At 41.3% G+C, this 26,696-nt stretch overlaps 1 protein-coding gene across 1 annotated transcript; it reads left to right on the top strand.

The window, feature by feature from the left end:
* The first annotated feature begins 7,369 nt into the window (after positions 1-7,369).
* Positions 7,370-26,695, top strand: LOC130678861 (eukaryotic peptide chain release factor GTP-binding subunit ERF3A-like). Its single transcript, XM_057486913.1, has 7 exons — positions 7,370-8,371; positions 10,086-10,161; positions 16,642-16,679; positions 16,787-16,840; positions 17,544-17,771; positions 18,789-18,822; positions 24,735-26,695. Exons 2-7 carry the CDS (start codon positions 10,139-10,141, stop codon positions 24,898-24,900), a joined length of 543 nt encoding a protein of 180 aa, XP_057342896.1. The 5' UTR covers positions 7,370-8,371; positions 10,086-10,138; the 3' UTR covers positions 24,901-26,695.
* The last annotated feature ends 1 nt before the right edge of the window (position 26,696 follows it).

Here is a 26,696-nt window from a genome sequence, read left to right as displayed (position 1 = left end):
CAATGGATTCAAGTCAGTCTTATCCGAGGGCTTATAGTTGTTAGAAACAGGACAATAGGCCCAAAGTGGAGTAATTTATGCTAAGCCCCACATAACCAAACTGAGACTTAATTACAGTTTCAGCTCCCACAGAAATGCAATCTGAAACCAGTCAGTCAGGACTCACCTGGCCAACACTAGTGATATACCCTACCTGATAGACCCCTGCCATCCCTGAGGGCATAAACCTTGCCACACCAACCCACCTGTTGCTAGTGTAACTGCTTTGTTCTTGCTCCCTTCTGCCCATAAAAGTCCTTCATTTGGTTTAACTCCCCAGAGCTCCTTTATATCTGCTCCATTGAATGCTGCCTTATTCATGAATTGTTGAATAGCACCAATTTGGTCTTTAAAATCTATTCACTTGAATTTTGTTTTTTAACATGGTTATGTAAGATAATACATTTATTCTGGTTAAATCCAGTTAAATTTCTGTAACTTGCTTTTGACAGTATCCAGACACTTGTACAAGTACTGTGGGTATAACAAAAATTTGGAAATAACCTAAAAGCCTAAAAGGGAAATGGGTGAATAAAGAAGAGGTATAAACATTGCTAGAGTTACTCTATCAAAGTTAAGAGACAAACACATGGCATGAAAAGCAGTTTTTATGTATTATACATCAATTATAAAACAATACGGTGATTTTCATTCATTTATATGTTGTGAATGTTTTTAAATAGATTAGATGGATCACATTTCATACATGATAGCCTTTTGGGGAGGGTAGAATTTGACTTGGATGGGAGTAAAAGAGGCAACATATGTATTGGAATTGTTTTGTTTCTGATCTTAAAACAAAACAAGGTGATCAGATGTTAACAATTGACAATCTGGGGATTCTACATAGGCATGTGTTTGTGATTCTTGATGCTGTTCTACATTTATAAAATTCCCAAAGTGAAAATAAGACCCTCTTTCCCCAGGGCTACCCATGGCCCAAACAAATTTAATTAAGGAAAGGAGAAAAAACCTTCAACTAAGACTTAGGAATAAAAGCTAAAGTCTGTTTAATTACAAATGGGCTTTACTTGTTCAGAAAACTTGCCTTTTTTGATGGTATGAGCATTTTTAACCTTCTAACTTTTTATTTGGAAATAATTATAGACTCCAAAAAAACTGCAAACATATCAGAAGAGGTCCCCCATCACCCCACTTTCCACACTGGTAATATCTTATGTAACTATAAAACACTATCAATACCAGGAAATTGACATTGCCCTGATACAATTAAGTAGACTGTATACCTTACTGTGATTCACATGTTTATACTTTCTTTTATTTTTAATGTCTTTAAGTTATAAAAGCAAGTTGCTCATCAACAGAAGAATGGATAAATAAGAAGTGGTACATTCATACAGTGGAATATTATTTGGCCATAAAAAGAAATGAAGCTCTGACTCCTGCTACAACATTGATGAACCATGAAAATATGATGCTGGTGAAGGCAGCCAGACACAAAAGATTATCTATTGTATGATTCCATTAGTATGAAATGACTGGAATGGGTGAATCCTAGAGATAGAAATGAGATTGGTGGATATGGGGACAAGGAGGACAGGAGAAAGGGGAGCGTGTTCCCATGGGAATGGGAAGCATTCATATAATGATTACGGGTGCCCTTGTGCCACGGTGAAAATGTTGGGGAACTAGATGAAGGTGGTAGCTGCACAAACATTGTGATTACACTAAACACCACTGACTTGTTCACTTTAAAGTGGTTAATTTTATGTTATATAAATTTCACCTCATTAAAAAGTTTTTGAAAAAAACAATTTGCTTATTGTAGGAAAACCCAAACATAATAGTATAAGTACAAAGTTGCACTTTCTTCTTCTCCCAGCTGCTCTCCTCTCCACATCCAATCCCACTCCATTAATACACCTTTCATTAACTGTTTAATATTTAACTGTCCACATTTCTAAAAGTTTTAAAAAAGTACAAAAAGATGCATGTGTCTCTTTCTCTCCCAAATGTTTACTGAGCACTTTATCCACGCCAGGCAATGATGCAGGTGACTGGAGCACAGTCTGATGCGATTAATTTTCTGCTAGGAGGAGAAGGGCAGTAAGCATGGGAACCAGTAGGAATTTCAGATTGTGTAAGTGCTGTGAAAAAATAAAACTAGGTAAGAAGGTAGAGAGTGACATGGGTTGGTGGAGGGCCAGGGTGGCTAGGAGAGGCCTCTGAGCTGAGGACACAGTATCTGAATTGAATGTGAATGAGCTAGAGAGGTGAAGGTCTAAGGAAAGAGCATGCCAGAGAGAGGGAAAAACTATATACTTTTAAAGAAATAGGATTGTATGAGAGAGATTGATTTACTGTTTATTCCACCACTATATCATTGTTCTTTCCCTGCTTTGCCATATATTATAAATGTATTTCTATGTTGGTGCCTTGTCTCTTTCACTCCTTTAATAGCTGCATATTATTCCATAATATTGATATACTATTACTTAGCTAATCATTTCCCTGTTGAGGGACATTTAAGTTGTTTCAAGTTTGGAGCTACTGCAAACATGCTGGAAAGGATACCTTTTCACCCTTGGGCATAGAAAACATTTCCAGGAGTTGGGACTGCTGCATCAGGGTCCATTCACGTGAATGCGTTTTCACCCACTAAACCCTGGGACAGCTGTGACTTTTCGTATTGGCCTCGTGTTCAGAAGTATAAAAGAGAAAAATATTTTTTAAAAGACAAAAAAGATTGGCTTCTCTCTCTGAGGTTGCCCGCACTTTCTGAGTGCATAACTTTAACTTTTTCCCAGTGTTTCAGTGTGCCTCTCTCCCCGAAGTAGCCCCCACTCCTCTTTCTCTGAGTATGCACTTTCTCTCTTCAAATAAAACTTATGCCTTTCAAGGCGCCTCTCCTTCTTGAGGTCGCCTGCACATTTTCTCTCTTTAAGCAAGCAACTTTACATGAAACATTTACTCTGCTTCAAAAAAAAAGATTAAAAGATTTAAAAAACAAACAAAACACTGTGCAGTTGACTAAAAGTTACAAATACTGAGACCCTGATTCAATTTAAAGGTAGAATAGCTAAGGGAGGAGAGGAAAACCACATAGAACAAGAGTAACTACTAGGAATGCCAGGGGGTGGAATTTGTACTGGGCAATGGGAATGATGTGTCGTGAAATGCCTCAGACCATGAATAAGCATAGCTTTCCAAAGTAAAGCTGTTGTTAAGCTAATCCCGTGTGCACATTCACAGAAAATAGCAGGATGTCCTTGGAAAAACTCTCTTAAAGTTGATCGTCCTGTGTCTCAACAGCCCTAGATGAGTATAGAAGGGCAGTGTCCTCCTAAACTACCTATTGATTCACCCGTTCGTTCATTAAACACTTACTAAGCATGTTTTCTATGCAAGGCATTCTATTGGGCATTGGGAACATAAAGAAGATGAAGAAAAGCCCCTGACCTCGAGTTGCTCAGTTTTAGCACGACAGTAATTATCAAGAAGAGCTTCTCACTTTCCTGCTGGAGCAGTGCCTCAACCCTGGCAGGTCAAAATGTTTGAAAACCAATGGAGTGGATTCTTTCCTGAATATCCATAATTATTCTATTCAGGGACAGGGAAGTTAATGACATCTACTGCTTTTCTCATCTGCAAGCTTAGCAGTTTCTGTCCTTGTCCCTAGAAAAAGTACCAGGCACAAAGAAACACTGCTAATTTAATTAGAGGTGAAGAACTAACCAATCAGCATGAGCATACGGAGCCCTACTGGGGATTTATCTTGAGGTATGGCATCTTACAGTGTGGTGCACTATTTGAGTCAGCTGCTTGTGTTGATATTTTCTTAGGAGTAGGTTGTGGGGTGCAAACCTTAAGTGAGAAGGTGCTTTATTTTAGACACTGTATTTTACTTTTGTTGTGAATGTAAGATAAAAATATTAACTAATTCAAGAGTAAAGCAGGTTTCCCATATATGAAGGTCTGATTTTTATGTCAATTGTTAATATGTTTCTGTAAATCTGAGGACAATCATTTGAAAGTGGAACGCTCTTAGGAAAGATTCTACTGGGTCTTCAGAGAACTATATTAATAAGCTGTAACCAGAACTTTGTATTAATCAGAGGAATACATTATCTATTATTGGGGGGGAAAAATCAATGTGCAGATTCCAGGGATTATGGACCACAGGCCTGAGGAGAAACTGAAAGCCATCTTTGTTATTATAACAGAGGTTTCTTTACAGTTACAGCTGCCTAAGTGTGTATTTTTTTTAAAGTATCCATAAAATTGCCAGTTTAATGTTAAACACAATTTCAAACTGCTTTAGTGTAAGACTTATTTTAATGCATACCTGACAGCTGGGTACGTCATGGAAAATGGCAATCCTGTTTAATTTGCAAAGCCCTGGACCGGGAGGAGGAAGGGATGGAAAAGTTTGGGAGACTCGTCAGACAGTGAATCATCGAGGGTTTCCAGTTAATAATGCCCTCTGCTGGGGCTGAGCCTGGACCCGAGCGCTTTACGAGCCACATTGTAGGTTAAGTTATAATGTCTTAACGGTTTATTGTCTCTTCTACCAAATGAATACGTAAAATGAGAGACGCTCTAAGTCGGGCGTCCTAATGTAGGGCAAAATCTGGCTCGAGGCGGGGAGAAGAAAGGTGGGAAGAGAATGAAGGTAGGGAGACTGTGCGACAGAGAACGCTCAGAGGCTGGTGAAAGGCAAGGAAGGGATTTACAGGGGTTGAAAGCTTTATCCCTCCGTAGAACTGCTGTCAGTTTTCCCTCATCCTGTGCCTCACAGGACAGAGAGGACAGCCCCCGAGGGCTCAAAGGCTCTGGATCGGAGGCCCAGCACGGAGACGCACCAAGACTCAGCCCTGCCGCTGCCCCACCCGGTGACAGGTGGGGACGCGAGGGCGACCAGGTCTCCGTCTCTTCGCGCTGCCTGCCGGGAGCCGGAACCTCTTCCGGTTGCTCCCGGCCACGGAACTCCGACTCCCATCGGTCCCCGGGAAAACCGTAGCGGGGTCGCGCGGGCCCTGTCGGAACTCGTAGTTCCGTCTTTGGCCGTGCTTCATAGCCGGAAGCGGGGACGAAAGGAGCCGAGAACTACCGAGGCTAAGGTAACGGCTGGCGGCGAAGGGTCAATCTGCGCCGGGCGTGGGGTGGCCGTTGAGGCATTCGGAGGTTCCTGGGTTGGGTGGGAGGACATCGGTTCGTACACACGAGGAGGGCTGAGCCGCCGCTGCCGTTGTCGCGAGTGTGGAGTGGGGACTGGAGCTGCTGCCGCGGCGACGCCGGGGACTCTGTCGCTAGCCCCCAGCCCTTCTGCCTCCCACTTCCCGGGGGTCAGCGCGGCCTGCTCCTCCCCGGCCCGTCGCCCCCGCCTCCATTTCCCGCCCTGTCTTCACCACACCCGCGCCCCCGCCCCCGCCCCCGATCCCGATCATGGATCCGGGCAGTGCCGGCGGCGGCGGCGGCGGCGGAAGCAGCAGCGACTCGGCGCCCGATTGCTGGGACCAGGCGGGCATGGAAGCTCCCGGGCCGGACCCGTGCGGCGGCGCCGGCGGCCCCTTGGCGGCGGTGGCCACCGAGGCCCAGCGTGAGCACCTCAGTGCGGCCTTCATCTGGTAGCTCAACGTCAACGCCAAACCCTTCGTGCCCAACGTCCACGCCGCCGAATTCGTGCTGTTCTTCCTGCGCGGCCCTGCTCAGCCGCCGCCACCCCTAGCCGGCGGTGGCGCGGGAGGCCCTTCGGGTAAAGGGGCCGGGACGCTGGAGCAGCCGCCCTGGGGGCCGGAGCCCACCTTGGTGGGGTGGGGGGAAGGGTCTGCGGCTCGCCCCGCAGGGCAGGGTACGCGCGGCCTCGGGGCCCAGCGGCACGTGGGGCGCTGACAGCGGCGCCGGGCGCGGGCAGCCTTGGGTGGGGTGGCCCGGGGCGGGGGCCCGGGCGCGGCGGAGGGCCTGGAGGAGCGGTAGCCGCGTGTCGGCGACATGGGAGGGATCTGGGACCTGTCCCCTCCCTGGCGGCCGCACCTACCCACTAGAACTGAAAACCGTATGGGAAGGAGAGGGGACCGCAGCCATCAGTGCCACAGGCCCAGACGTGGGACAGATGGAGCCAGGAGGTGGGTGGGCGTTGAGCGAGCCAGACCCGAGGAGCTGGGAGGACGAGCGCTCGAGTTTTCCCTTCACCTTATGCTTAGGCGAGAGAGCGTCTCTTGCTCCAATTTCTATTACTGAAACTGTAATTAACGTTTTGGGTATCTGGCACCGAAGTGTCCTGAAGGAATCCCAAGATGCATTGCAGTCTTGTGATCCGGCAGGAACTGTTGGCCATCACTTCAGAGATCTTTTAGTTTTGTAAAGCATTGTGTAAGCTTGTAAAGTTAACAGTGTCAAAAGTAAGAGTTCCTCCCGTAATGTGTATAGGAAACTACATTGATTTGTGTTCCCTTTTTCTTAAGTGGGACTTCTCGCCTTAATGACACGTTTGGAATTTTAATTGCGTCAAAATCGGATACCTTGTTCAGGCTGCATGATTTTGTAAGTCACTCTTTATGTTCACGTGTCACTAATTAGTCTGTTCAGATACTTGGTAGGATAACTTAATAGTTGTCACGTGCTGTTCTGATCGTAGCTAGTAGAGTGTTTTGTGTGGTTTCAAGTCAGGTTTGGTCTTTAAAAAGCTTTCTGTATTTAGGGGCTGCTTAAGTGATAGGATGACATGCTTTCAGGTACTGATCTTGTGGGAATGTCAAATGAGTGAAGTTAACTATTCTCACCTGTACAAAAAAGTGCTTATTTTACGAACTGTCAATATTGGCTTAAAGAGAAAAAGGAATGTACCTTGGTGAGCCAGGGTATTGGTGAACCGGATCACAGATGTTCCTAGCAATTTGTGAGAATAGATTGTTGATTTCTCTTTGAAGTTCCACGTTGTATTTCCTAGATAAATGGACATCATAAAAGTGCTCTGGGAGTTTAGCTTCTTCAGAAACTTGCTACAGTTTTCTGTATAGAGGCAGAGAGTTTGGAGAAGTACTTCTGTGAATAAGTACATATGTGAGCACAATTTGAATTTGGTTGTTTGATTTTACTTGATATTTTGCCTTTGAAAAAGAAAGCTTAGCTTTTATTTCTTTGCTTAGATCAAGCCATTAAAGTTCACTTACCAGCCCCTAAAAGTGCCCGTTTCCCCATACCTTATCATGCAGATTTCCTTTTATCCATCCATTTTCTTTTTTCTTTTTTGGCCGTCCCTCCTCACTCCGGAGCCACCAGCACCACTCTAGCTAGACTTGGAACTCCATTTCCAGCTTGTCCACCCATCAGCCGGTGAGTCAGGAAGGGACAGCCATCCTCAGAGCAGTGATCTGGAGTAGACATTGTTGGGTGACTAGGCTTTACCTGTTAGGTAGGAGAGTTGTCTTTCCTCTTACTGGCATGTGCCGACTTGCTGGTTTATTCTTAATCCTCTTCTCTGTGACACTGTTAGAAGTGGAGATGTAAAAATATGTAAGGAAGCGGTTATAAGAAAAGTACTCTGTTACTTGGTGGTCAGTTTTTTTCAGTTTTATCAAATTATTTTGGTGTTACTTTGTCAACTGCTTCTACAAAATGCCAGTTCATATTTTAAAAAGTGTCCTCTTTAGGGTTGTCTATTTGGAAAAGAATGGTTTCTAAATTGAGGTCCAGAGAGATGTGGGACTGTTGGATTGCATGTTTGAACCCATAGAGGTCCATAAAGTACCACCATCATAGCAGAGAACTAAGCTTGGAAGAAGCAGAGAAAAAAATTGGAATCAGCCGTTAGAAATTTACAAAGGGAGAGCCATAAAAGTTGCAAGTTTTTTTATAGTGAGGAAATAAACACAAGGGTAGCATGTTTTCTTTCGTGGTTAAGCCCTTGTTGAAATTTGTGGTGGGTCCCTGTTTTTAAGCTGTATAGGAGGAAGAGCTCTTGAAGGAGGAAGTCTAGAGGTAGAACACTGAATGACTTCTTAAGTGTTCCTGTCCAGGATGAACATCTGTTATTTCTCCTGAAAACAGGCTAGTTGGGTTTTTCTGGTGGTTCCTTGAGCAGCCAGTTGCCATAAAGTTTTTGCACAGTGTCACTCACCTTAAGTAGAAGGCTGCTGGGTGGTTATGCCTGTTTCCAGCCATCCCAAGTCAAAACTTGGGATTCAGTGTTGATCTTAGCTCTCTGAAAAAGTAATACAGATTTCCAACGGAATGATTAGAATACAAATTAAGTGTAACCAAGTGTAATTCATTTAAGTTCGGTTCTCTACGGATCCAAGTAAATTGACTACGTGATGCTCTTTGAAGTAGAGGTCCTGAAATGAATGAAAATGTGGAATACGGGTTGTGTGTAAGAGAACAAACATTTTCTGTGCTAGAATGTACTTATTTTGAGTTTCAATTTGCACACAGTTCATTCTTTTTTATTGTTGAATGAGAAGTAAGTTTAGCGATTTAATTCAGGATTACTTGGTGTCTTAGTCCATTTGGGCTGCTGTGTAGTACAGTACCACAGACTGGGTAGCTTGTAAACAACAAAATTTATCCCTCACAGTTCAGGAGGCTGGAAGACCGCGATCAGGGTGCCAGCCTGGTCAGATGAGGGCCTTCTTCCCTCTCTCAGATCCAGATTGCTGACTTCTTGTTCTCACATGGCGGAAGGGGCAAGGGAGCTCCCAGGGGCCTCTTTTATAAAGGAGCTGTTTTGTAGAATGCATTCGTGAGGGCTCTGCTGTTATGACTTAACGGCCTCCAAAAAACCCCACCTAAGTCCAATACCGTGGGGCATTAGAATTTCAACATATGAATTTTGGTGGGGAACACAAAAATTTCAGACCATAGCACTTGGACTTGTAGGACATCCAGGCTTCTCTAGTAATGATGTTGTGTCCTTTCCACCATCCCACCCTTAGTATCTGTCAGAACTCTGCCAGTAAAAAATGAGTGTAGAATGAAACCAGCAGTCCTCAGAGGAGGAACTATCTCCAAAACGTAGCACATTGTATTATGGAACCTGAATTTTAAAGAGAAATGTTCTGTTTCATAGTACTTGGTTTTTGATGGATGTCTTTTTATGGGGAAGGGATTTTCTTCTTTTTTTAGTGACAGATATAATTCACATATCACAGAATTCACCATTAAGTGTATGCTTCAGTGGTTTTTAGTATATGCACAAAGTTAATGCAACTGTCACTAGTACGTGGTGGATGCTTGTTAATCACTGAGTAGTCTCAAAAGTGACCTCTTCAGGGTCACCAGAGCAGAGTGCAGAATCTTATGTAGTTGTTTTGTTCAGAACAGCTCTTAGACTTTATTATGATGTTAAGTGATAGCGGTTGACTAAGAGATAAGTTTAGATAGAAGATAGATGAAGTTCCTGACTGGATTTTTCTTTTCCCATGAGACTGAAATTCCTGCAGTAACAAAGTCTTCAGTGGGACAGTAAGTAAAGTAGGCAGAGGAGGTGAGGGGAAAATATTGTTCCAGGAGTGTTATTTCTTTTCCTCTCTCGTTTTCTAGCTAGTTATTTCTTACCTTGACTTAACCAATTATTAGATTTGGGCTCTTATTTCATGATTTTACATGCTTGAAATGGCTCCAGCGTGAGGATTTAGGGAGTAAGTGAAGGCATTACATGAACCAGCGCTTTCCTTGTTGAGCAGCTGTTTGAACTGGTAAGAAATTTTGATTGAGAATAGACCCTCTTTGGAGCAGCTTTTATTTATTGCAGGTTTGGTACATGGCTTTGTTCTGTCCCTTGTTTTTCACCTTCTCTGGAATTGTACTGCAAGAAAAGATAGCGATTAAAATTTCTCAGGGCGAGTTAGGGAAGTACAGTAGATGACAAATTTTAAGCCTTGTTTTGTTTTTGTTTGCTGGGGAGGAAATGTCTTAAAGTGTTAAAATATTACTGTTTTTCTAATCAAAGAGAAAGGAATGAAAAGGATTCGATAGTCTTTTGTGGTGAGTTAACAGTATTAGAATGGAAGTTTTTGAGATGTAAGTCTGGTTTCTGCTCAGAATGATGTATAGCAATTAATGAACAAACATTCGCGTGTTTACAGAACGCAGGATACTCTGCTGGGCACTTGAAGTGACACCACAAGGTGAATTAATCATGGTCCTGGAGTCTAAAAAGGGGTGAGACCCACCATTTACTTTAATGGAAGACAACATGGTTGAGAGGGTTTCAAAGCTGAACAGAGGAGTTGTTCATAGGTGCCCTTGTGTAAATCATTTCAATCTTATCCTAATCATAAACCTAGAGATACATTTTCTGGTACCTGTTCTTTGTTAATACCATAAGTGTTTTTTAAGTTGAGATATAATTCACATATAAAAGTCACCTTTCTTGTGTTTCAATATTTTATTTCAGCTTGTTAGGAATTTGCTAGAGTAGAGCATCAGTTACCTTTTTATGCAGCTTGGTGCTCATACCTAACAGTGAGTTACTGCCGTTATGGCTCGTGTATCGGGCATGTTAATTTAGAATTTCATCATTATATTTACAGTTCTTAAATTATTGGGAAGCAAGAATATGGCCACTAGTTGAAAGTTCTTGATTATTCTGATGTCTTTAGGCTCCTTTTTAAGCTGTCATTTGTTGATTCATACCAAAGCTTCTTAAAAGTGGTGTCCTTGTTTTCAGTAGATTTTAACAAAGCAGGCTAGGCTGTAGGTGTATTTTTTTCCTAAGTGACTTTGTTTTAGGAAATCTAGTTGTCATAGTACTCCAAGTTGAGCCAGTTCCCCATCATAATTCTGCTTTCTAGGTGAGAGAAACAGTAAGGATTTCTTGAGCATCTTTCACCAGCCTAACCTAAGAGTGGTTACACCCAATCCAAACCACATTCCAACCAGGTAATTGTAAGACACTTGCCTTGAAACAAGCAGAAAGTGCATGCCTTAGAATGTTGTTGGGGCAATTTCTGCGTTGACCGTTTCTATAGAACCACAGTGGGCCACTGTACTACTCAGTGGTGTGTCCAGCTCCTTTGGATGGTTGGTTGTCTGCAAAGTATTTTAAGTTTACCTACAGTATTTTTGAAGTAAATGGGGTATAAATTATAAATAAACCTATGTTTTAGGGTTGTTTGAAAAACATAGTAGATCTTAGTTACTCTGCAGAAAGCCCACTCAGGTGGATGTGTGATGTGTGTCATTGCTTTTAGTGAATGAATAGTTCGTAGAATGTTAGGGCTGGAAGTGACCCTGGCAGTAGTACAGTCTTGTCAGAGAAAGAAACTGAAGCCTACAGATATTCAGTGACTGATTCAGCAACAGTGGAGTCTGGAATCTGTTTGCCAACTGCTAGCTTAGTGCCCTTTCAATTACACCGTGCTGTTGACTGGGGAGAAGGGCATCCCTGGGGCTAACATCTTGACCAGCAACCAGCATGGATTTCCTGAGAGAGGCCCTAGAATTTGCCTTTCTTGTGTTTATTCTTCAAAAGTTTTGTTAATATGGGGCTTTGAAAAGCTTGTAATAATAAACTTACTGAGCAGTTACTTGCTTCTTATGCTTTTATCTTCACAACAATCTCTTGAGGGTTATGTTGAGTCCTTTTATAGATAAGAAAATTAAGGCTCAGAAAAGCTAAATAAATGAGGTGACATCTCCTAGTAAGTGGAGGAGGACTCTGCGTCTGATTTCAAAGTTTATTCTAGTAATAATAACTCAGCTAGTCTTCTCCCTGTTATTTGCTATGAAAAGGTCTTTTTGGCTGAGACACTTTTTCAGAAACTTGAGTCCATGAGATTGTGGCCTATGGTACGGCCTCCCTGTTCTGTCTCAGTAATAGCAGGGTGACATTGTGATAAGTAGGCAATGCTCTACTTTGAAATTACTTCTTCCTACATTTTAGGAAATAATGTGAGATAATTTGAAACAGCTCTGTTCACCGCTATAGCATTGTACCTTTTTATTTTGAGAGCATAGGTAGTTAAGGCAAAACCATGGACATTTCATGTGTTGTGTGGGCGTTCGGTTGTGATGTCTGCCTTTACTGGTTTTCAGTATTGTCTGTGGGAGAAAAATACCTCAGGCAGGCGGATTTGGTTGGGAGTGTATGGTCATCTGGGTGCTAGAGAATTTTTAGTTCCTTACGCAAATTGTACTTCAGCATCTCTTCAGTATTGTTTCTCTAACCCCTTCTTGGAAAACTGACACATACAAAGTTGTTTTTAGTCTATTCAACCCTGATGGAAATGCAGTAAATATATAGGTGGACTGCTACAGATGGTGAGAAAACTGAAGTGATAAGACTATAAGGAACTAGTGACCTATGAAAACCAAAAGAAACGGCTGCAGTCCAGGCACAATGAATTACATACTTACCGGTATGTACACCATTTCAGCCTGTGGAGACTTTACAGGAGGTGGGAAAAGGCTCTGTATTTCAGAAACCACAGTCATTCTGGAAGTTTCTAACGTCTTAGGGAACCAGAACTGAGATCTGTGTGTAGGTGTGCTTACAGCTGCAAGAAGGGTCCTACCCTAGAGGAGCTCAGAAGAGCCATCCTAAGCTGGGTAATGGGGTGGGCGGGGTGGGGTGGGATAAAAGTGGAAAGTTTTGTATTACAATTGAGGAGAATCCTTAAGGGGATCTAGAACTGTGCACTTATGGCTCTTTAATTAAAACTAAATGTTTCAATTTAAAAGTCAGTTTCTTGTTCACAGCCACCTTCAAGTGCCTAATAGCCACATGTGGCTAAGTGACGGTCATATCACTGCACAGAAACAGAACATTTCCATGATTGCAGAAGCTTGTATTGGACAGAATTTTGTCACACAGTTTCTTACTTCAGTGTAGTGTAAGACACTTGTGACGTTTCCGACAGCACTGAAGTTTTTATTTATTAATAGTGAACACCATTTAGCTAACAGGACTAAGAAATTTAAGTAGGATGACTTTTACATATTGTTGTTTTGTGTGTAAAGAGATGAAAGATTAGTTTTATATATCTAAAGCACTACACACTTAAATTGCTGATTTATGGACTATGTGGATTAAGCACCTTAAGAATTGGCCAGACGTTATATTTAAAATATAACTTGAATTGAAACCTGGCTTTCACAGCCCACCACTAGTGTGGCCTTCACTGTACCCATGAACTGGCCAAGTAAGAGTCTCTGTGTTAAAGTCCTTTGATCCATAATCAAATCTTTAAAAAAAAAAAAAAAAGTTTTTAAAAATTGAGGTGAAATCCATATGACATGAAATTAGCCATTTGAAAGTGAACAGTTCGGTGGCATTTGGTACATTCACAGCGTTGTGCAGCTTACTACCTCAAGGTTCCAGATGTTCTTTCTCATCACCTCCAAAGGAAATCATACTCTTTAGCAGTCATTTAACACTCCCCTTTTCCCAGCTTTTTGCAACCACCAATCTAATTTCTGTGTGTATGAATTTACCTATTCTGAATATTTCATGTGAATGGAATTGTACATGTGATCTTTTGTGTCTGGCTTATTGCACCATTTTCAAATTTTAACTAACAGTTTTAAGATTCACATTATCATCTGTGTTAAACCATAGGCAGTTCTGTTGCCTGACTGTCTTTTGGTAGACACTTTCACTTCTTGTTTTAAAACTTTTGGTAATGTACCTTGTATCACAGCCAGTTCATTAATCTTCCTTTATCATCAACTATAGCATTAGTTTCTTTTAATTTGAGGTATGGCAGTTTTATTAACTAGTACACTTCTGATACACTTTCCCACCTAATTAGAATTGTTCTTTTTTGAATGAGGGTGTGCTCCTGATGAGGATGTATCTTCTGAACATGGAGATACCATTAGAAAATATGAAACTGTTTTCATTCCTTGGGAGGTTTACTAACTTCTCCTCGACTAGCAGATATGAAGCGTGCAGGACTTGAAAATCAAGCCCCAATGGTTATGTTTGCCAGCCATGAACAAGAGACTTTGGACCTGGTAGAATTCTAAGCCTACGCTCATTAGTAGCCAGTAAATCTGGATGTGATGTATATTATGAATAATAGGAGTAGAATGAGAAAGGGTTGGAGATGTGTGTGAATGTGTATGTGTGTGAGAGAAGAGACTGGGTACAAATACACTGACAAGTTTAAATGTAAAGAACATGTTGCTGTATCTGATTTTTCTGGTTCATTGTTCCAAAAACATCAGTTCACAGACGTTGCCTCCATTGTCATTTGAATTGTAATGTGATCCGTGGTCTGAATGCAAGGATAAGCTTTTTTTCTTCCATCCTGGGGAAACTATTGTCAGCTTCTTATTTTGAGGCCCTTTAATGTCATCATTACGTGTATATTAATAACTTAATTGCTGTTTGTACTTGACCCTGTCACTGCCTCTGTAAGCTGTACAAACTGAAGACAAATGTGTTATAAATGTAGGGTTTTTTGAAAAATAAAACCATGAGCAGTTATTATGCTGCGTTATGCAGCCATGGAGGTAGTCTTACAACTGATGTCACTGTCCTGAGAGGTGCCTTACAGCCTTATGCATGTATTGTGTATTTGTAAATCTAAGAGTTGGTTGTAGAACAGGTGTTGAGGTGTGTGTACTGTTCGGTCTTATAAAGCCCATTTGCAGTTTGCGATGTCTTATAAGTGATGAGAGAGCCCCCATACTGATTGTCTCAGTCTTCCTTGCCTTAAAATGCTTGACCATCCTAACTGTGTCATCACTTACTCGGTTTACTTTTACTGAGGGATTTTCAGCAAGGGCTGTGTGAGGAAGGGCAAGGTGGCATTTGTGTAACTTGGAGAAGCCCATTCTAATATGTCAGAATGTTTGGTAAGTTACCGCTTACTTCATAGGGTTGAGGGGGTGGTTAAATAAGATAGCAATCAACACATGAGGGCTCAATAAAAATTTAAGTGGATTTAGGGTAACTTGCCACAACCTCCAACCCTGCCTCCAGCACTGTGTGGATTTGTGAGTGTTTCTATCCCTGTCTGGCCCATAATAGATGTGCAGTATATGTTAGTTGATAGAATTGAACTGACGGCTCATTACATATTAGGGAGTGGGGAGTCACTTGTTGAATATCTCCTAGGTGTGAGGAGTTCTTTAATTGATACTAAACAAATGCTTATTCTCATTCAGTGCTCTAAGCAGTTCTCTCAGGCAGATGACATGTCATTTCCATGATTCAGTGAAATAATTGCCTCTCACAACTTGTACATGACACTGTAGGTTTTAAAGCCAGGAGTCAGCCCAGTGCTGGCCTCTCAGCACCAGCGTCTGCTGCCTCCTCCATCCTGAGGTTCGCACGTCAGCCTGATCACCTAGCACTGCCTGACTTTCCCTGGAAGTTGAGTGATTTTTCCTTACTATACCTGTAAACTTTTCTTTGAAATAGGAAGTGAAAAAAAAATATTTTGTGAAGTACAATTACTGTTCCTTCCAAACCTAGTTCAAATGCTTTTTCCATTTCTGTTAACATCCTGCTAATCGCATAGGTTGGGGTGTCTTAGACCCTTCACTCTACCTTCCTGCACCTGTCCGGTGTCGCCCCTGTTACCTCTGTGCTTAGCCTCTCCTCTCCAGCTGCACTGCGCCACGGTGGGAGCCATGCTGGTGTTGCTGGCTGAGGTGTCTTTCCATTCTAAGGTCATCCAAATACCACTGTGTAGGATCATCTGCAGCAGTGACACTAAGCATGTCACTTCTCAAGAGATCTTGGTTTCCCTTTACCTTTCAGGGGCAAGAAACTCCTTTCTTCACTACTGCATGTTATAGAAGATTGGGCCGAAAACTTTTCTTGACTTACAGGTCTTAACACTCCAGGGGAGTGATTTTAAATATAACTTTGTCAGATTATGAATTCAATGTTTATTGATGTGCAGGATTTATGTGACTTCAAATTGTTCAGTGTCTTTTTTGCATCTTGGAGATTCTTTAAAGCAAGGGCACTTTCATACCAGAGTATCGTTAGGCTTTCAGATATAAAAATAAACTTAAACATTTAAGTATCAGTATATATTTCTCATACATCTCTTTCAGTGATATCATAAGTAGATTTTCAGTGTGAAAATTGTGGAAACTGGATTGTTGCTTGATCTTAGAATTCTAGTAGAGAGACAGAGCCAGTGTCATTTTAATCATCTTTTCTGAGATGTTGCAAGGGCCCATACACATTTCAGGAACTTTATACAAATGTCCTTTTTACTTTATTGGTATCAAATAGAATTTATTCAAGGATCTTGATGGTAAAACATGATTATAGATTTTTAAAAGGGCTAATCATAGCCTTCTTTGACTACAGCTACCAAGAGAAACTAGAGAAGTAATGTGTCTTTGTTGAGCAAAATCATTAATCTGATCTGTGTATGCTGTCAAATACTCTAAATATATGACAGAAAAGTTTCTGAAGCAAAATATGAGAATAAGCATACTTTTATGAGTACATTTCAGTTACTAAAAGGATTCAAAATTGGCTGTGATTGGTAGATTTTTAGAAGTAGGTTAAACAGACTTATAGTTTGAAAACCTGAGTTAGTTGCCATTAGTTAGGTCTGGATTATTGAGATTTTGTTGGGTTATTGAACTTACGTTTTTAGTGTATTTTAGAACATAAATAAAATATATGTATAGTTTCAATTTTTAATAGAACTTATTTCTATTAAATAGCACCGGTGGAACCTTCTCAAGAGGAAAATCATGTGAAGGTAAGCATCTATAATATGACTCTTTGAATATCTAATTGAGAAAACATTTAAGTTGTCTGTAGTGTATAAAGCTAAATATTGTTTTGTAAATATATATTATATCTCAGTTTCTTGTCTAGGTTCAAATTCAGTTGTTAGCATGGAACTTTCAGAACCTGTTGGTAAGAAAATTTCTGACCATATGAATACAGTATTATGAAACTCACTCTCAAGATTTAAGGTGCACATGTAAGTGTTATGATTGTTGTAATGCCTACATTTAACACTGACATTGAATCTTTGTGTTTGGATTGACAATGCCGTGATAAATTTAGTAGTTGTCAATATAGAGGAATTGGGTGGAAGAATGCTAGTCAGTTTAAGTAGTTATACGTGTTCCATTTACTTTGTGAGAAATTCCTTCCTTTTTGTAACTTTCTTATTTTTAAGGGTTTTATATTTCCAAAAAGTTGATACCAAAGATATTACTTGTAGAGGGAAAAGAAAAGAGCCCCTAAATCCTGTGTTCTGGTTTTAAACTTTCCCTTTTTTTCCACTGCCAGGGCATTTTGAGGCTGGAGTTACTGGGCTGTTATGAATGATACAACTCCTGTTCACATTTTGTTTGTCCTTATGAAATGAAGCTTTATAAAAAAAAAAAAAAAATCTCTCGTAGTCTCTGAGTCAGCTCTGGTGTCAGTAGTGAGGCCAGCTTGAAAGCTATTATCCATTTCTGTTGTGAAAGATACTTTCCTATGTGTCACTAGACATTGGAAACTGGAACTAAATATACAAAGTTCTATTTGTTGTTTGAAAGCATCTGTGTTTTAAAGTATAGACTCTAAATTTTTTACCAGAATACTGAGTTAAAATACCTTATTTCAGTAGAAAATGGGGAGACAGAAATGTCCCCAGAAGAATCATGGGAGCACAAAGAAGACATCAGTGAAGCAGAGCCAGTGGGTGGCTCCTTGGGAGGTGGAAGGCCCCCAGAGGAAAGTGCCCAGGAGATGATAGAGGAGGAAGAGGACATACCAAAACCCAAATCTGTGGTTGCACCACCAGGTGCTCCTAAGAAGGAACATGTAAATGTAGTATTCATTGGTCATGTGGGTAAGTTGCGTTCACAGAATAAGAAATGACCAGATTTACTGCATACAACAAACAGAACATCTTACTTGGCTACTTGGAGATGTTTAGTGAAACTGAATGGAATTGATCTAAAATGTCTTGACTTTTAACTTGATTTTTTAGCTGGCAAAAAATTGCCAGCACTTTATTCTTGAAGGTTGGGCCGATTAACAGTTGTATAATGGAATAGAAGCTGCAAGAAAATAAGCTACAGTATATTTGTATGATGCATAATTGGTCTTAGACCACTGATGATGGCTCAGCATATTATGACATTTATTAATTAACAGTCTAGAAAATATGCCTATTTTCTTGTGTGAACTTCAGTTATTCTGTTAACTTTATAGGATTGACTTTACTATGTAGTTTGATTTTGCGTAATGTAAGAAATTAATTGGAGTGAGTTCTGGATGCTAGTCAGGTTGCTGGTTTAGCACAAAACAAAACCCTATTTTATTCAAGTGTTCTCTGCCTGACTTACTCCCAAAATTGTGAAAGGAAAATACAGGATTATGTGTCCTTTTTTCTTCTCTTTATCTCTGGCTTCCCCTATTCTTTTTTAGTAGTGAGAACCCTTTTGAAATTTGTAAAGGCACACCTGTATCTGCTAAGAGTGAAAGGCAGGCTGACCACCTAAATGGAGCTCTCAGTCCTGGTCTGCTCTTGCTGTCCACTGAGGCTCTGCTGTGGTAATTTATATTCTGTTGTTGCTGTGCTCTAAGCTAATGCTCTAAGCTAACGGTCAGGGAGGAATCTGTTCAAAAATTCATTTGTTTATCAGTAAAGCAGTTCTCAGTCATTGTTGAGCTGCAGGAGATCTTAGCAGCTTCATTTTACAAAGAGGAAGGTAATTAGCCAGAGTGTGTGCCCCAAATTCCTGTTGCGAGATGTAATTATGTCAGCTAAATGATGCCTTCAGTTGTTGGTGTATTTAATTGTTGGTATTTGGGGTTTTTGTCTTTTACACCTGGTTTACACATTGTTGATGATTACTTTTAGATGCTGGCAAGTCAACCATTGGAGGACAAATAATGTAAGTATTTTTTGTTAAATAATAGAGTTAATTTAATGGAATGTTTCGGGCATTGCAAACATTCACACAAAGGAGATAAAACAGGTTACCCCAACTTAAGAAAAAGATAAAATGACATTACTTGTAGGGAAAGCTGATGTGAAGTAATTTTTGCAGTATGATCGTTGTTAGTATTTTCTGATGGAATTTAGGTCTTCTCTAAAATCTTCTGTCATCACCACCAGGAACATAAATGGATTTATGAAAGCTGTCTTTTAGATTTTTTTTATAAAAACTAATACAGTATCCTAGATTATAGGAATAGTCAGTCTGCTTTGAATATAATTTCCTTGGGAGTAATGAAAAGCAGTTCTTGAATTAGGTGCATGGGGAAAGTTTTTTTCTAATCCATCAACTCCTTAAATTTATAATCAAAGATAGGTGGTTGGCTAACATGCTAAGATTAGAAGATATGAAAACACCATGGTTGACCTTTAGTAATGTATTCTAATATTGAAAATCTTTTTACTTAAAAGGCTTTTCTTTTTTTTAATTGAAGTATCATTGATATACAGTCTTTTAGTTTCAAATATACAACACAGTGGTTCCAGTTACACATATTATTAAATTCTCACCCCCTCTAGTGTGATTACTGTTGATCAGTGTAGAAAAATGTTACAGAATCATTGTGTTCTGTACTATTCTGACCAAATTATATTGTGATTGTGAATTATTGTGTCCTTTCATCCCCCTCAGCCTCTTTCCCCACCATCTTGGTAACCACTAGTCACTTCTCAGTGTCTGAGTCTACTGCTGTTTTGTTTCTTCTGTTTTGCTTTGTTTTTATATTCCACAAATAAGTGAAATCATACTATATTTGTCTTTGCCTTGTTTCACTGAGCATAATACCTTCTAGATCCATCCATGTTGTTGGAAATGACAGTATTTCTTTTCTTTCTATGGCTGAATAACATTCTATTATGTATATGTACCACATCTTCTTTATCCTATAGATAAATTTATTTATCCTTTATTCTATTTAAATTTATCTATCTTTCATTCTATTGATGGACACTTAGGTTGCTTCCATACCTTGGTTATTGCAAATAGTGCAGCAATAAATGGGTGCATGTGTCTTTTCAAATCAGGGATTTTGTTTTTTTGGAGGGGGGTAAATTACTGGGTCAAATGGTATTTCTATTTTTAGTTTTTTGAGGAAACCTCCATACTGTTTTCCAGAGCAATTGCACCAATTTACATTCCCACCAAAGTGTAGGAGGGTTCTCCTTTCTCCACATCCTCACCAGCATTTGTTATTTCTTGTCTTCAGATAGTGGCCATCCTGACTGGTGTGAGGTGATACCTCAATGTGGTTTTAATTTGCATTTCCCTTATGATTAGCGATGTGAGTCTCTGCATGTGCCTGTTGGTCCTTTGTATTTCTTCTTTGGAGAAGTGTCTGTTCATGTCCTTCCCCCAGTTTTTAAGTGGGTTATTTGTTTTTTGGGTGTTGAGGCATATGAGTTCTTCATATATTTTGGATGTTAACATTTTATCAGATGGGTCATTTACAAATATATTCTCCCCTACTGTAGGATAAGGCCTTTCATTTTTAATCCCTCCTAAATCAGACCCATTTCTTTAAACTATATCATCAGAGGATCCAGAGGGCATATCTTCATGGCTTTGCTTTAAATAATCTTAGTTGGTAATCTTGCCAGTTACTTGTGAAAATTTCCACAACAGACCCTAAAAGAAGCTATTAGAAAGGAATCCTTAACTAAGGCTCTGTGGATGGACATGTTGGGCCCACTTGATGTATTTTAGAAGAATATATTTTTTGCTTATTGTCTGTAATTTTGGTTGGCATTTTCCTGGGCTTCTGTGGTTTGTTAGAAGCTGTAGATGACTACAGACCACACATAGAGATGAAGGCCAGAACAGGAAGGCTTTGATTTGGATACATTGCATCAAGGGAATGGTTAGTTATTACTAAGGAATTATTTAAAAATTATAAACTCTTTTTGACAAATAATTATAAAATATTAACTGTTGAAATGAATTAGACCTAATTTCTTGGACAACATTGTTGGAATTAATTTTGTTTAGTATTTACATTTGTTTTTTAAAAAAATTTTTATTCTGAATAATTTGACTTAGAGAAATGTTGCAAAAACAATATAGGCTTCCTGTTTGTCTTTCATTCAGCACACCTTAATGTTAACATTAAATAACTATAGTATAGTCATCAAAACTAGGAAGTTAACATTGGTGCAATACTATTAACTAAACTATGTAGATCTCACTTGAATTTCACATTTCTTCACTAATGTAGTTTTTCTGTTCTAGCAGTGCACACTGCATTTAGTTGTTAAGTCTCCTTATTCTCCTCTAACTTGTGACATTTCCTCTGTCTTGTCTTTCACGACCATCATGATTTGAAGAGTGCTATTCACTGACTTTATATGTTCTTGTATTGAGTTTGAGTGATGTTTTTTACAAATAAATTGAGTTTATAGATTTTGGGCAAAATATCAACAAAGATATGTTGTGCTCTTATTGGAGCATGCGGTCAGGGGTACATAGTGTCAGTATTCGGCATGTTTTGTTGATTACTGGTTATATTAGTCATGATTAGTTGGTTAAGGTGATGTCTGCCAGGATTCTCCACTGTAAAGTTACTTTTTCATTATAATGAACTAGGGGGAGGTCTGCTTGCAAATGCATCCCCACAGGATCCCTTAGTCCACACCACTGTCCGGCTCCCCCCTCAGTAAGGCAGTACACAGGCTGACTGGGTCCTAACCCCTGTGCTCCAGGTGAGCTGGAGCTCACCCATCACCACCACCAGCTGCAGCAGAGCACAAGCCCCTTAGCTGCCCTTTGGCCACCTGAGGAGGAGAACCTTTGCACTCCCTTGGCCACCACAGCACAACTGAGGGGGACACTGAGTGGACCTCTCTTCTCTCAGGACTAATGTTATGTCTCCTCCCCGTTTGTCTGCCCCCTCTCTCTACTTCACCACAGCCCCACCCCACAGTCAGCCCCCATCCTCCCACAGGCCCACTCAAACTTGGTCTCCTGCACACGATTGCCCTGATGGAGCCTCCTGCCCAGTGCTGGGCTACCCTGCACAGCGGCTCTCTGGGAAGATCCTCTCACATGTATCTGTATCTGTCTAGGCCTGAGGTGGGGAGGGTGCCCCCTGAGGTGCTGACCTTGCACGTAATCTCCCCCCCACCTGACCTCTGTGGGTCACACCTTATCGCAACCAGGAATTGCTCTTGCCCCCAGATCTCGGCTGTGAGCACAGTGCTATCCTTGCTCCCATGCCAACCGTACCCACTCCAGATCCTCTGCTTCATCAGGGCCTGTAGTCAGTCCCCTGCCCCTCCTGCTCCCTGTGCCATTTAACCAGGTTGGGTTTACTCTCTATCCACTGATTTTAGGTCCACACCTCAAGACTGAATGTTGCTGGGCAGACACACACAACTGTGCTGACTGGCCTTGCTTCAAATTCCTAACCACAATTTCCCAGACTTCAGAACTGCCCGGCACAGCTCTCACACGTCGTTTTCTCCCCCTCTCCAAAATGACTACTGAGAGAGGCCCTCCTTGGTACACATCTCCCCCTAACCCGTGCCAAGGAGCTCTTATATTCAGTGAAGAAAATGGAAGCTACCAGGGCCCAAACTCCTTATCATGCATCTTCCACATGGCAAATAAAATCATGTCCTTCTGCCTGAAATTCTATAGTGACTTCCCTTAGTACTTTAACAAAAACATTTTAAAAGGCCATCAATGATGTTCCTTTCTGCCTTTCTCTTAATGTCATTTTATCCCACATTCCTTTTTAAACCTCTAGCCACACCTGGGTCTTCTCTGCTCCTGAAACCATTAGGCTCGTGTCTGCCTTTGGGCCTTTGCTCCTGTGCCTGCAATGACCTCACCCTCAGCCGTTGACCCTGCTCCAACTCTGGAACTACGGCCATAGCCTCAGTTTGCTATTGTCTCAGAAAGGCTGCCGCTGACTACCTAAATAGCTCCTCCAGTCACATGAGTTACATGGCTACCTGACACTGTTTACAGATAAAATCTGTGATAACATCTGTCTCTTCACCACAGCCTACAGCTCCAAGAGCGGAGACTGTGTCGGCACTTAAAACAGTGCCTGGCACTGTAGACCAAGCCCATTCCAAATCTCAACTGCAAATACAGACGTGTTCTGATGCGTGCTGGCCACGTGGAAGGGAAAGTGTGTGCTCTGGCCAGCTGCAGCCAGGGAGTTCTGACGCAAGCCTCCCGAGGAAGGGGTAATGCCACCAGTGCTCCCACTCTGTCCTGCCCCAAAGCCAAACGCACCAGTGGTGGAGCTGCTGTGGGGGGCGGCCACGTTCATCCCAAAGTCACCACTGCCAGCAGGGCCTGCTGACACCCCAGACATGAAGGGTGATGGGGTGGTGCTGCCAAACACTGAGCTACTGGTTATGCTGCTTGTGGTCTGGGTCATAGCTCCAAAGCCTGAGGTGGTAGCTGCAAAAAAGGAGGAAACATAGATCATTGTCTAATAACCCCATACACAAAAGTACATTCAAAATGGATGAAAGACCTGAATGTAAGCCATGAAACCATAAAACTCTGAGGAAAAAAACATATGCAAAAATCTCTTGGAGATAAACATAAGCGACTTCTTCATGAACGTATCTCCCCAAACAAGGGAAACTAAAGCAAAAATGAACAAATGGGACTATATCAAGATGAAAAGATTCTTTCTGTATGGCAAAGGACACCATCAGTAGAACAAAAAGGCATCCTACAGTATGGGAGAATATATTCATAAATGACAGATCCAATAAAGGGTTGACATCCAAAATATATAAAGAGCTCACACACCTGAACAAACAAAAATCAAATAATCCAATTAAAAAATGGGCAGAGGAGCTGAACAGTTTTCCAAAGAAATTCAGATGGTCCATAGACATGTGAAAAGATGCTCCACATCGCTTGTCATCAGAGAAATGCAAATTAAAACTACAATGAGATATCACCTCACACCAGGAAGGATCGCCACCATCCAAAAGACAAACCACAACAAATGTTGGCAAGGTTGTGGAGAGAGGGGAACCTGCCTACACTGTTGGTGGGAATGTAAATTCATTCAACCATTGTGGGAAGCAATATGGAGGTTCCTCAAAAAGCTCAAAACAGAAATACCATTTGACCCAGGAATACCGCTCCTAGGAATTTACCCTAAGAATACAGCAGCCCATTTTGAAAAAGACAGATGTACCCCTATGTTTATCGCAGCACTATTTACAACAGCCAAGAAATGGAAACAACCTACGTGTCCATCAGTAGATGAATGTATGCACAATGGAATCTAATTCAGCCATAAGAAGAAAACATCCTACCATTTGCAACAACATGGATGGAGCTAGATGGTATTATGCTCAGTGAAATAAGCGAGGCGGAGAAAGACAAGTACCAAATGATTTCACTCATCTCTGGAGTATAAGGGCAAAGGAAAAACTGAAGGAACAAAACAGCAGCAGAATCACAGAACCCAAGAATGGACTAACAGTTACCAAAGAGAAAGGGACTGAGGAGGATGGGTGGGAAGGGAGGGATAAGGGCAGGGAAAAAGAAAGCGGGCATTATGATTAGCATGTATAATGTGGTGGGGCATGGGGAGGGCTAGGCTACACAGAGAAGACAAGTAGTGATTCTACAGCATGTTACTACACTGATGGACAGTGACTCTAATGGGGTTAGTGCGGGGTTCTTTCTGAAGAGGGGAGAAAAATAAACATAATGTTCTTAAGATAATTGTAGATAGATACCAAGAAAAAAAAAACATTTTAAACAGCCGTGAATGATCTTCCTTTCTGCCTGTCTCTTAATGTCATTTTATCCCTTTCCTTTATAACCTCTAGCCACACCTGGCTCTTCTCTGCTCATGGAAACATAAGCTCATCTCTGCCTTCGGGCCTTTGTTCCTGTGCCTGCAACGTCCTCACCCTGAGCGGCTGTCCCTGCTCCCAACTCTGGAACTGCAGCCATGGCCTCAGTTTGCTATTATCTCAGAAAGGCTGCCGCTGACTACCTAAATAGCTCCTGCGATGAGTTACACTGCTACCTGACGCTGTTTACAGATAACATCTGTCTCTTCACCACTGCGTAGAGCCCCAAGAGTGTAGACTATGTTGGCACATAAAACAGCACCTGGCTCTGTAGACCGACCCCATTCCAAATCTCACCTGCAAACACAGATGTGTTCTGAGGTGTGCTGGCCACGTAGAAGGCAAACAGTGTGCTCTGTCCAGCTGCACTAAGGGAGTTCTGACTCAGGCATCCCCAGAAATGGGCCGTGCCACCAGTTCTCCCACTCCGTCCTGCCACAAAGTCGAATGCCCCAGTGGTGGAGCTACTATGGGGGACTGTCATGCTCATCCCAAAGTCCCCACTACCAGCGGGGCCTGCTGACACCCTGGATGTGAAGTGTGATGAGGTTGTGCTGCCACAGCTGCTGGTGGTCTGGGTCGTAGCTTCAAAATCCGAGGTGGTGGCTGTAAAAGAGGAGGAAATGAGGATCATTGTCTAACCCTATACACAAAAGTATATTCGAAATGGATCAAAGACCTGAATGTACGCCATGAAACCATAAAACTCTTAGAAAAAACATAAGCAAAAATCTCTTGGACATAAACATGAGTGACTTCTTTATGAACATATCTCCCCCGGCAAGGGAAACAAAAGCAAAAATGAAAAAATAGGACTATATCAAGCTGAAAAGCTTCTGTACAGGGAAGGACACCATCAATAGAACAAAAAGGTATCCTACAGTATGGGAGAATATATTCATAAATGACAGATCTAATAAAGGGTTGATATCAACAGTGTATAAAGAGCTCACACACCTCAACAAACAAAAAGCAAATAATCCAATTAAAAAATGGGCAGAGGAGCTGAACAGACAGTTCTCCAAAGAAGAAATTCAGATGGTCAACAGACACATGAAAAGATGCTTCACATCACTAGTCATCAGAGCAATGCAAATTAAAACCACAATGAGATACCACCTCACACCAGTAAGGATTGCCACCATCGAAAAGACAACAACAAATGCTGGCGAGGATGCAGAGAAAGGGGAACCCTCCTCCCCTGCTGGAGGGAATGTAATTTAGTTCAATTACTGTGGAAAGCAGTATGGAGGTTCCTCAAAAAATTCAAAATAGAAATCCCATTTGACCCAGGAATACCACCTCTAGGAATTTACTCTAAGAATGCATCAGCCCAATTTTAAAAAGACAGATGTACCCCTATGTTTATTGCAGCACTATTTACAATAGCCAAGAAATCGAAGGAACCGAAGTGTCCATCAGTAGATGAATGGATAAAGATGTGATACATATACACAATGGAATATTAATCAGCCATAAGAAGAAAACAAATCCTACCATTTGCCACAACATGGATGGAGCTAGAGGGTATTATGGTCAGTGAAATAAGCCAGGTGGAGAAAGACAAGTACCAAATAATTTCACTCATCTCTGGAGTATAAGAAGAAAGGAAAAACGGAAGGAACAAACCAACAGCAGAATCACAGAACCCAAAAAAGGACTAACAGTTACCAAATAGAAAGGGACTGGGGAGGATGGGTGGGAAGGGAGGAGGAAGGGGGTGGAAGAAGAAAGGGGGCCTTATGATTAACATGTATAATGGGGGTGGGCATGGGGAGTGCTGTGCAACACATAGTAGACAAGTAGTGATTTTGCAGCATCTTACTACGCTGATGAACAGTGACTAATGGGGTATGTGGGGGGGACTTGGTGAAGGGAGTCTAGTAAACATAATGTTCCTCAAATAATTGTAGATTAATGATACCACAAAATAAA

Source organism: Manis pentadactyla, chromosome 10 (assembly GCF_030020395.1).
Source record: "Manis pentadactyla isolate mManPen7 chromosome 10, mManPen7.hap1, whole genome shotgun sequence".
Lineage (NCBI taxonomy): Eukaryota > Metazoa > Chordata > Mammalia > Pholidota > Manidae > Manis > Manis pentadactyla.
Note: the sequence above shows the minus strand (reverse complement) of the source record. Positions and strands in the feature narration are given on the sequence as shown.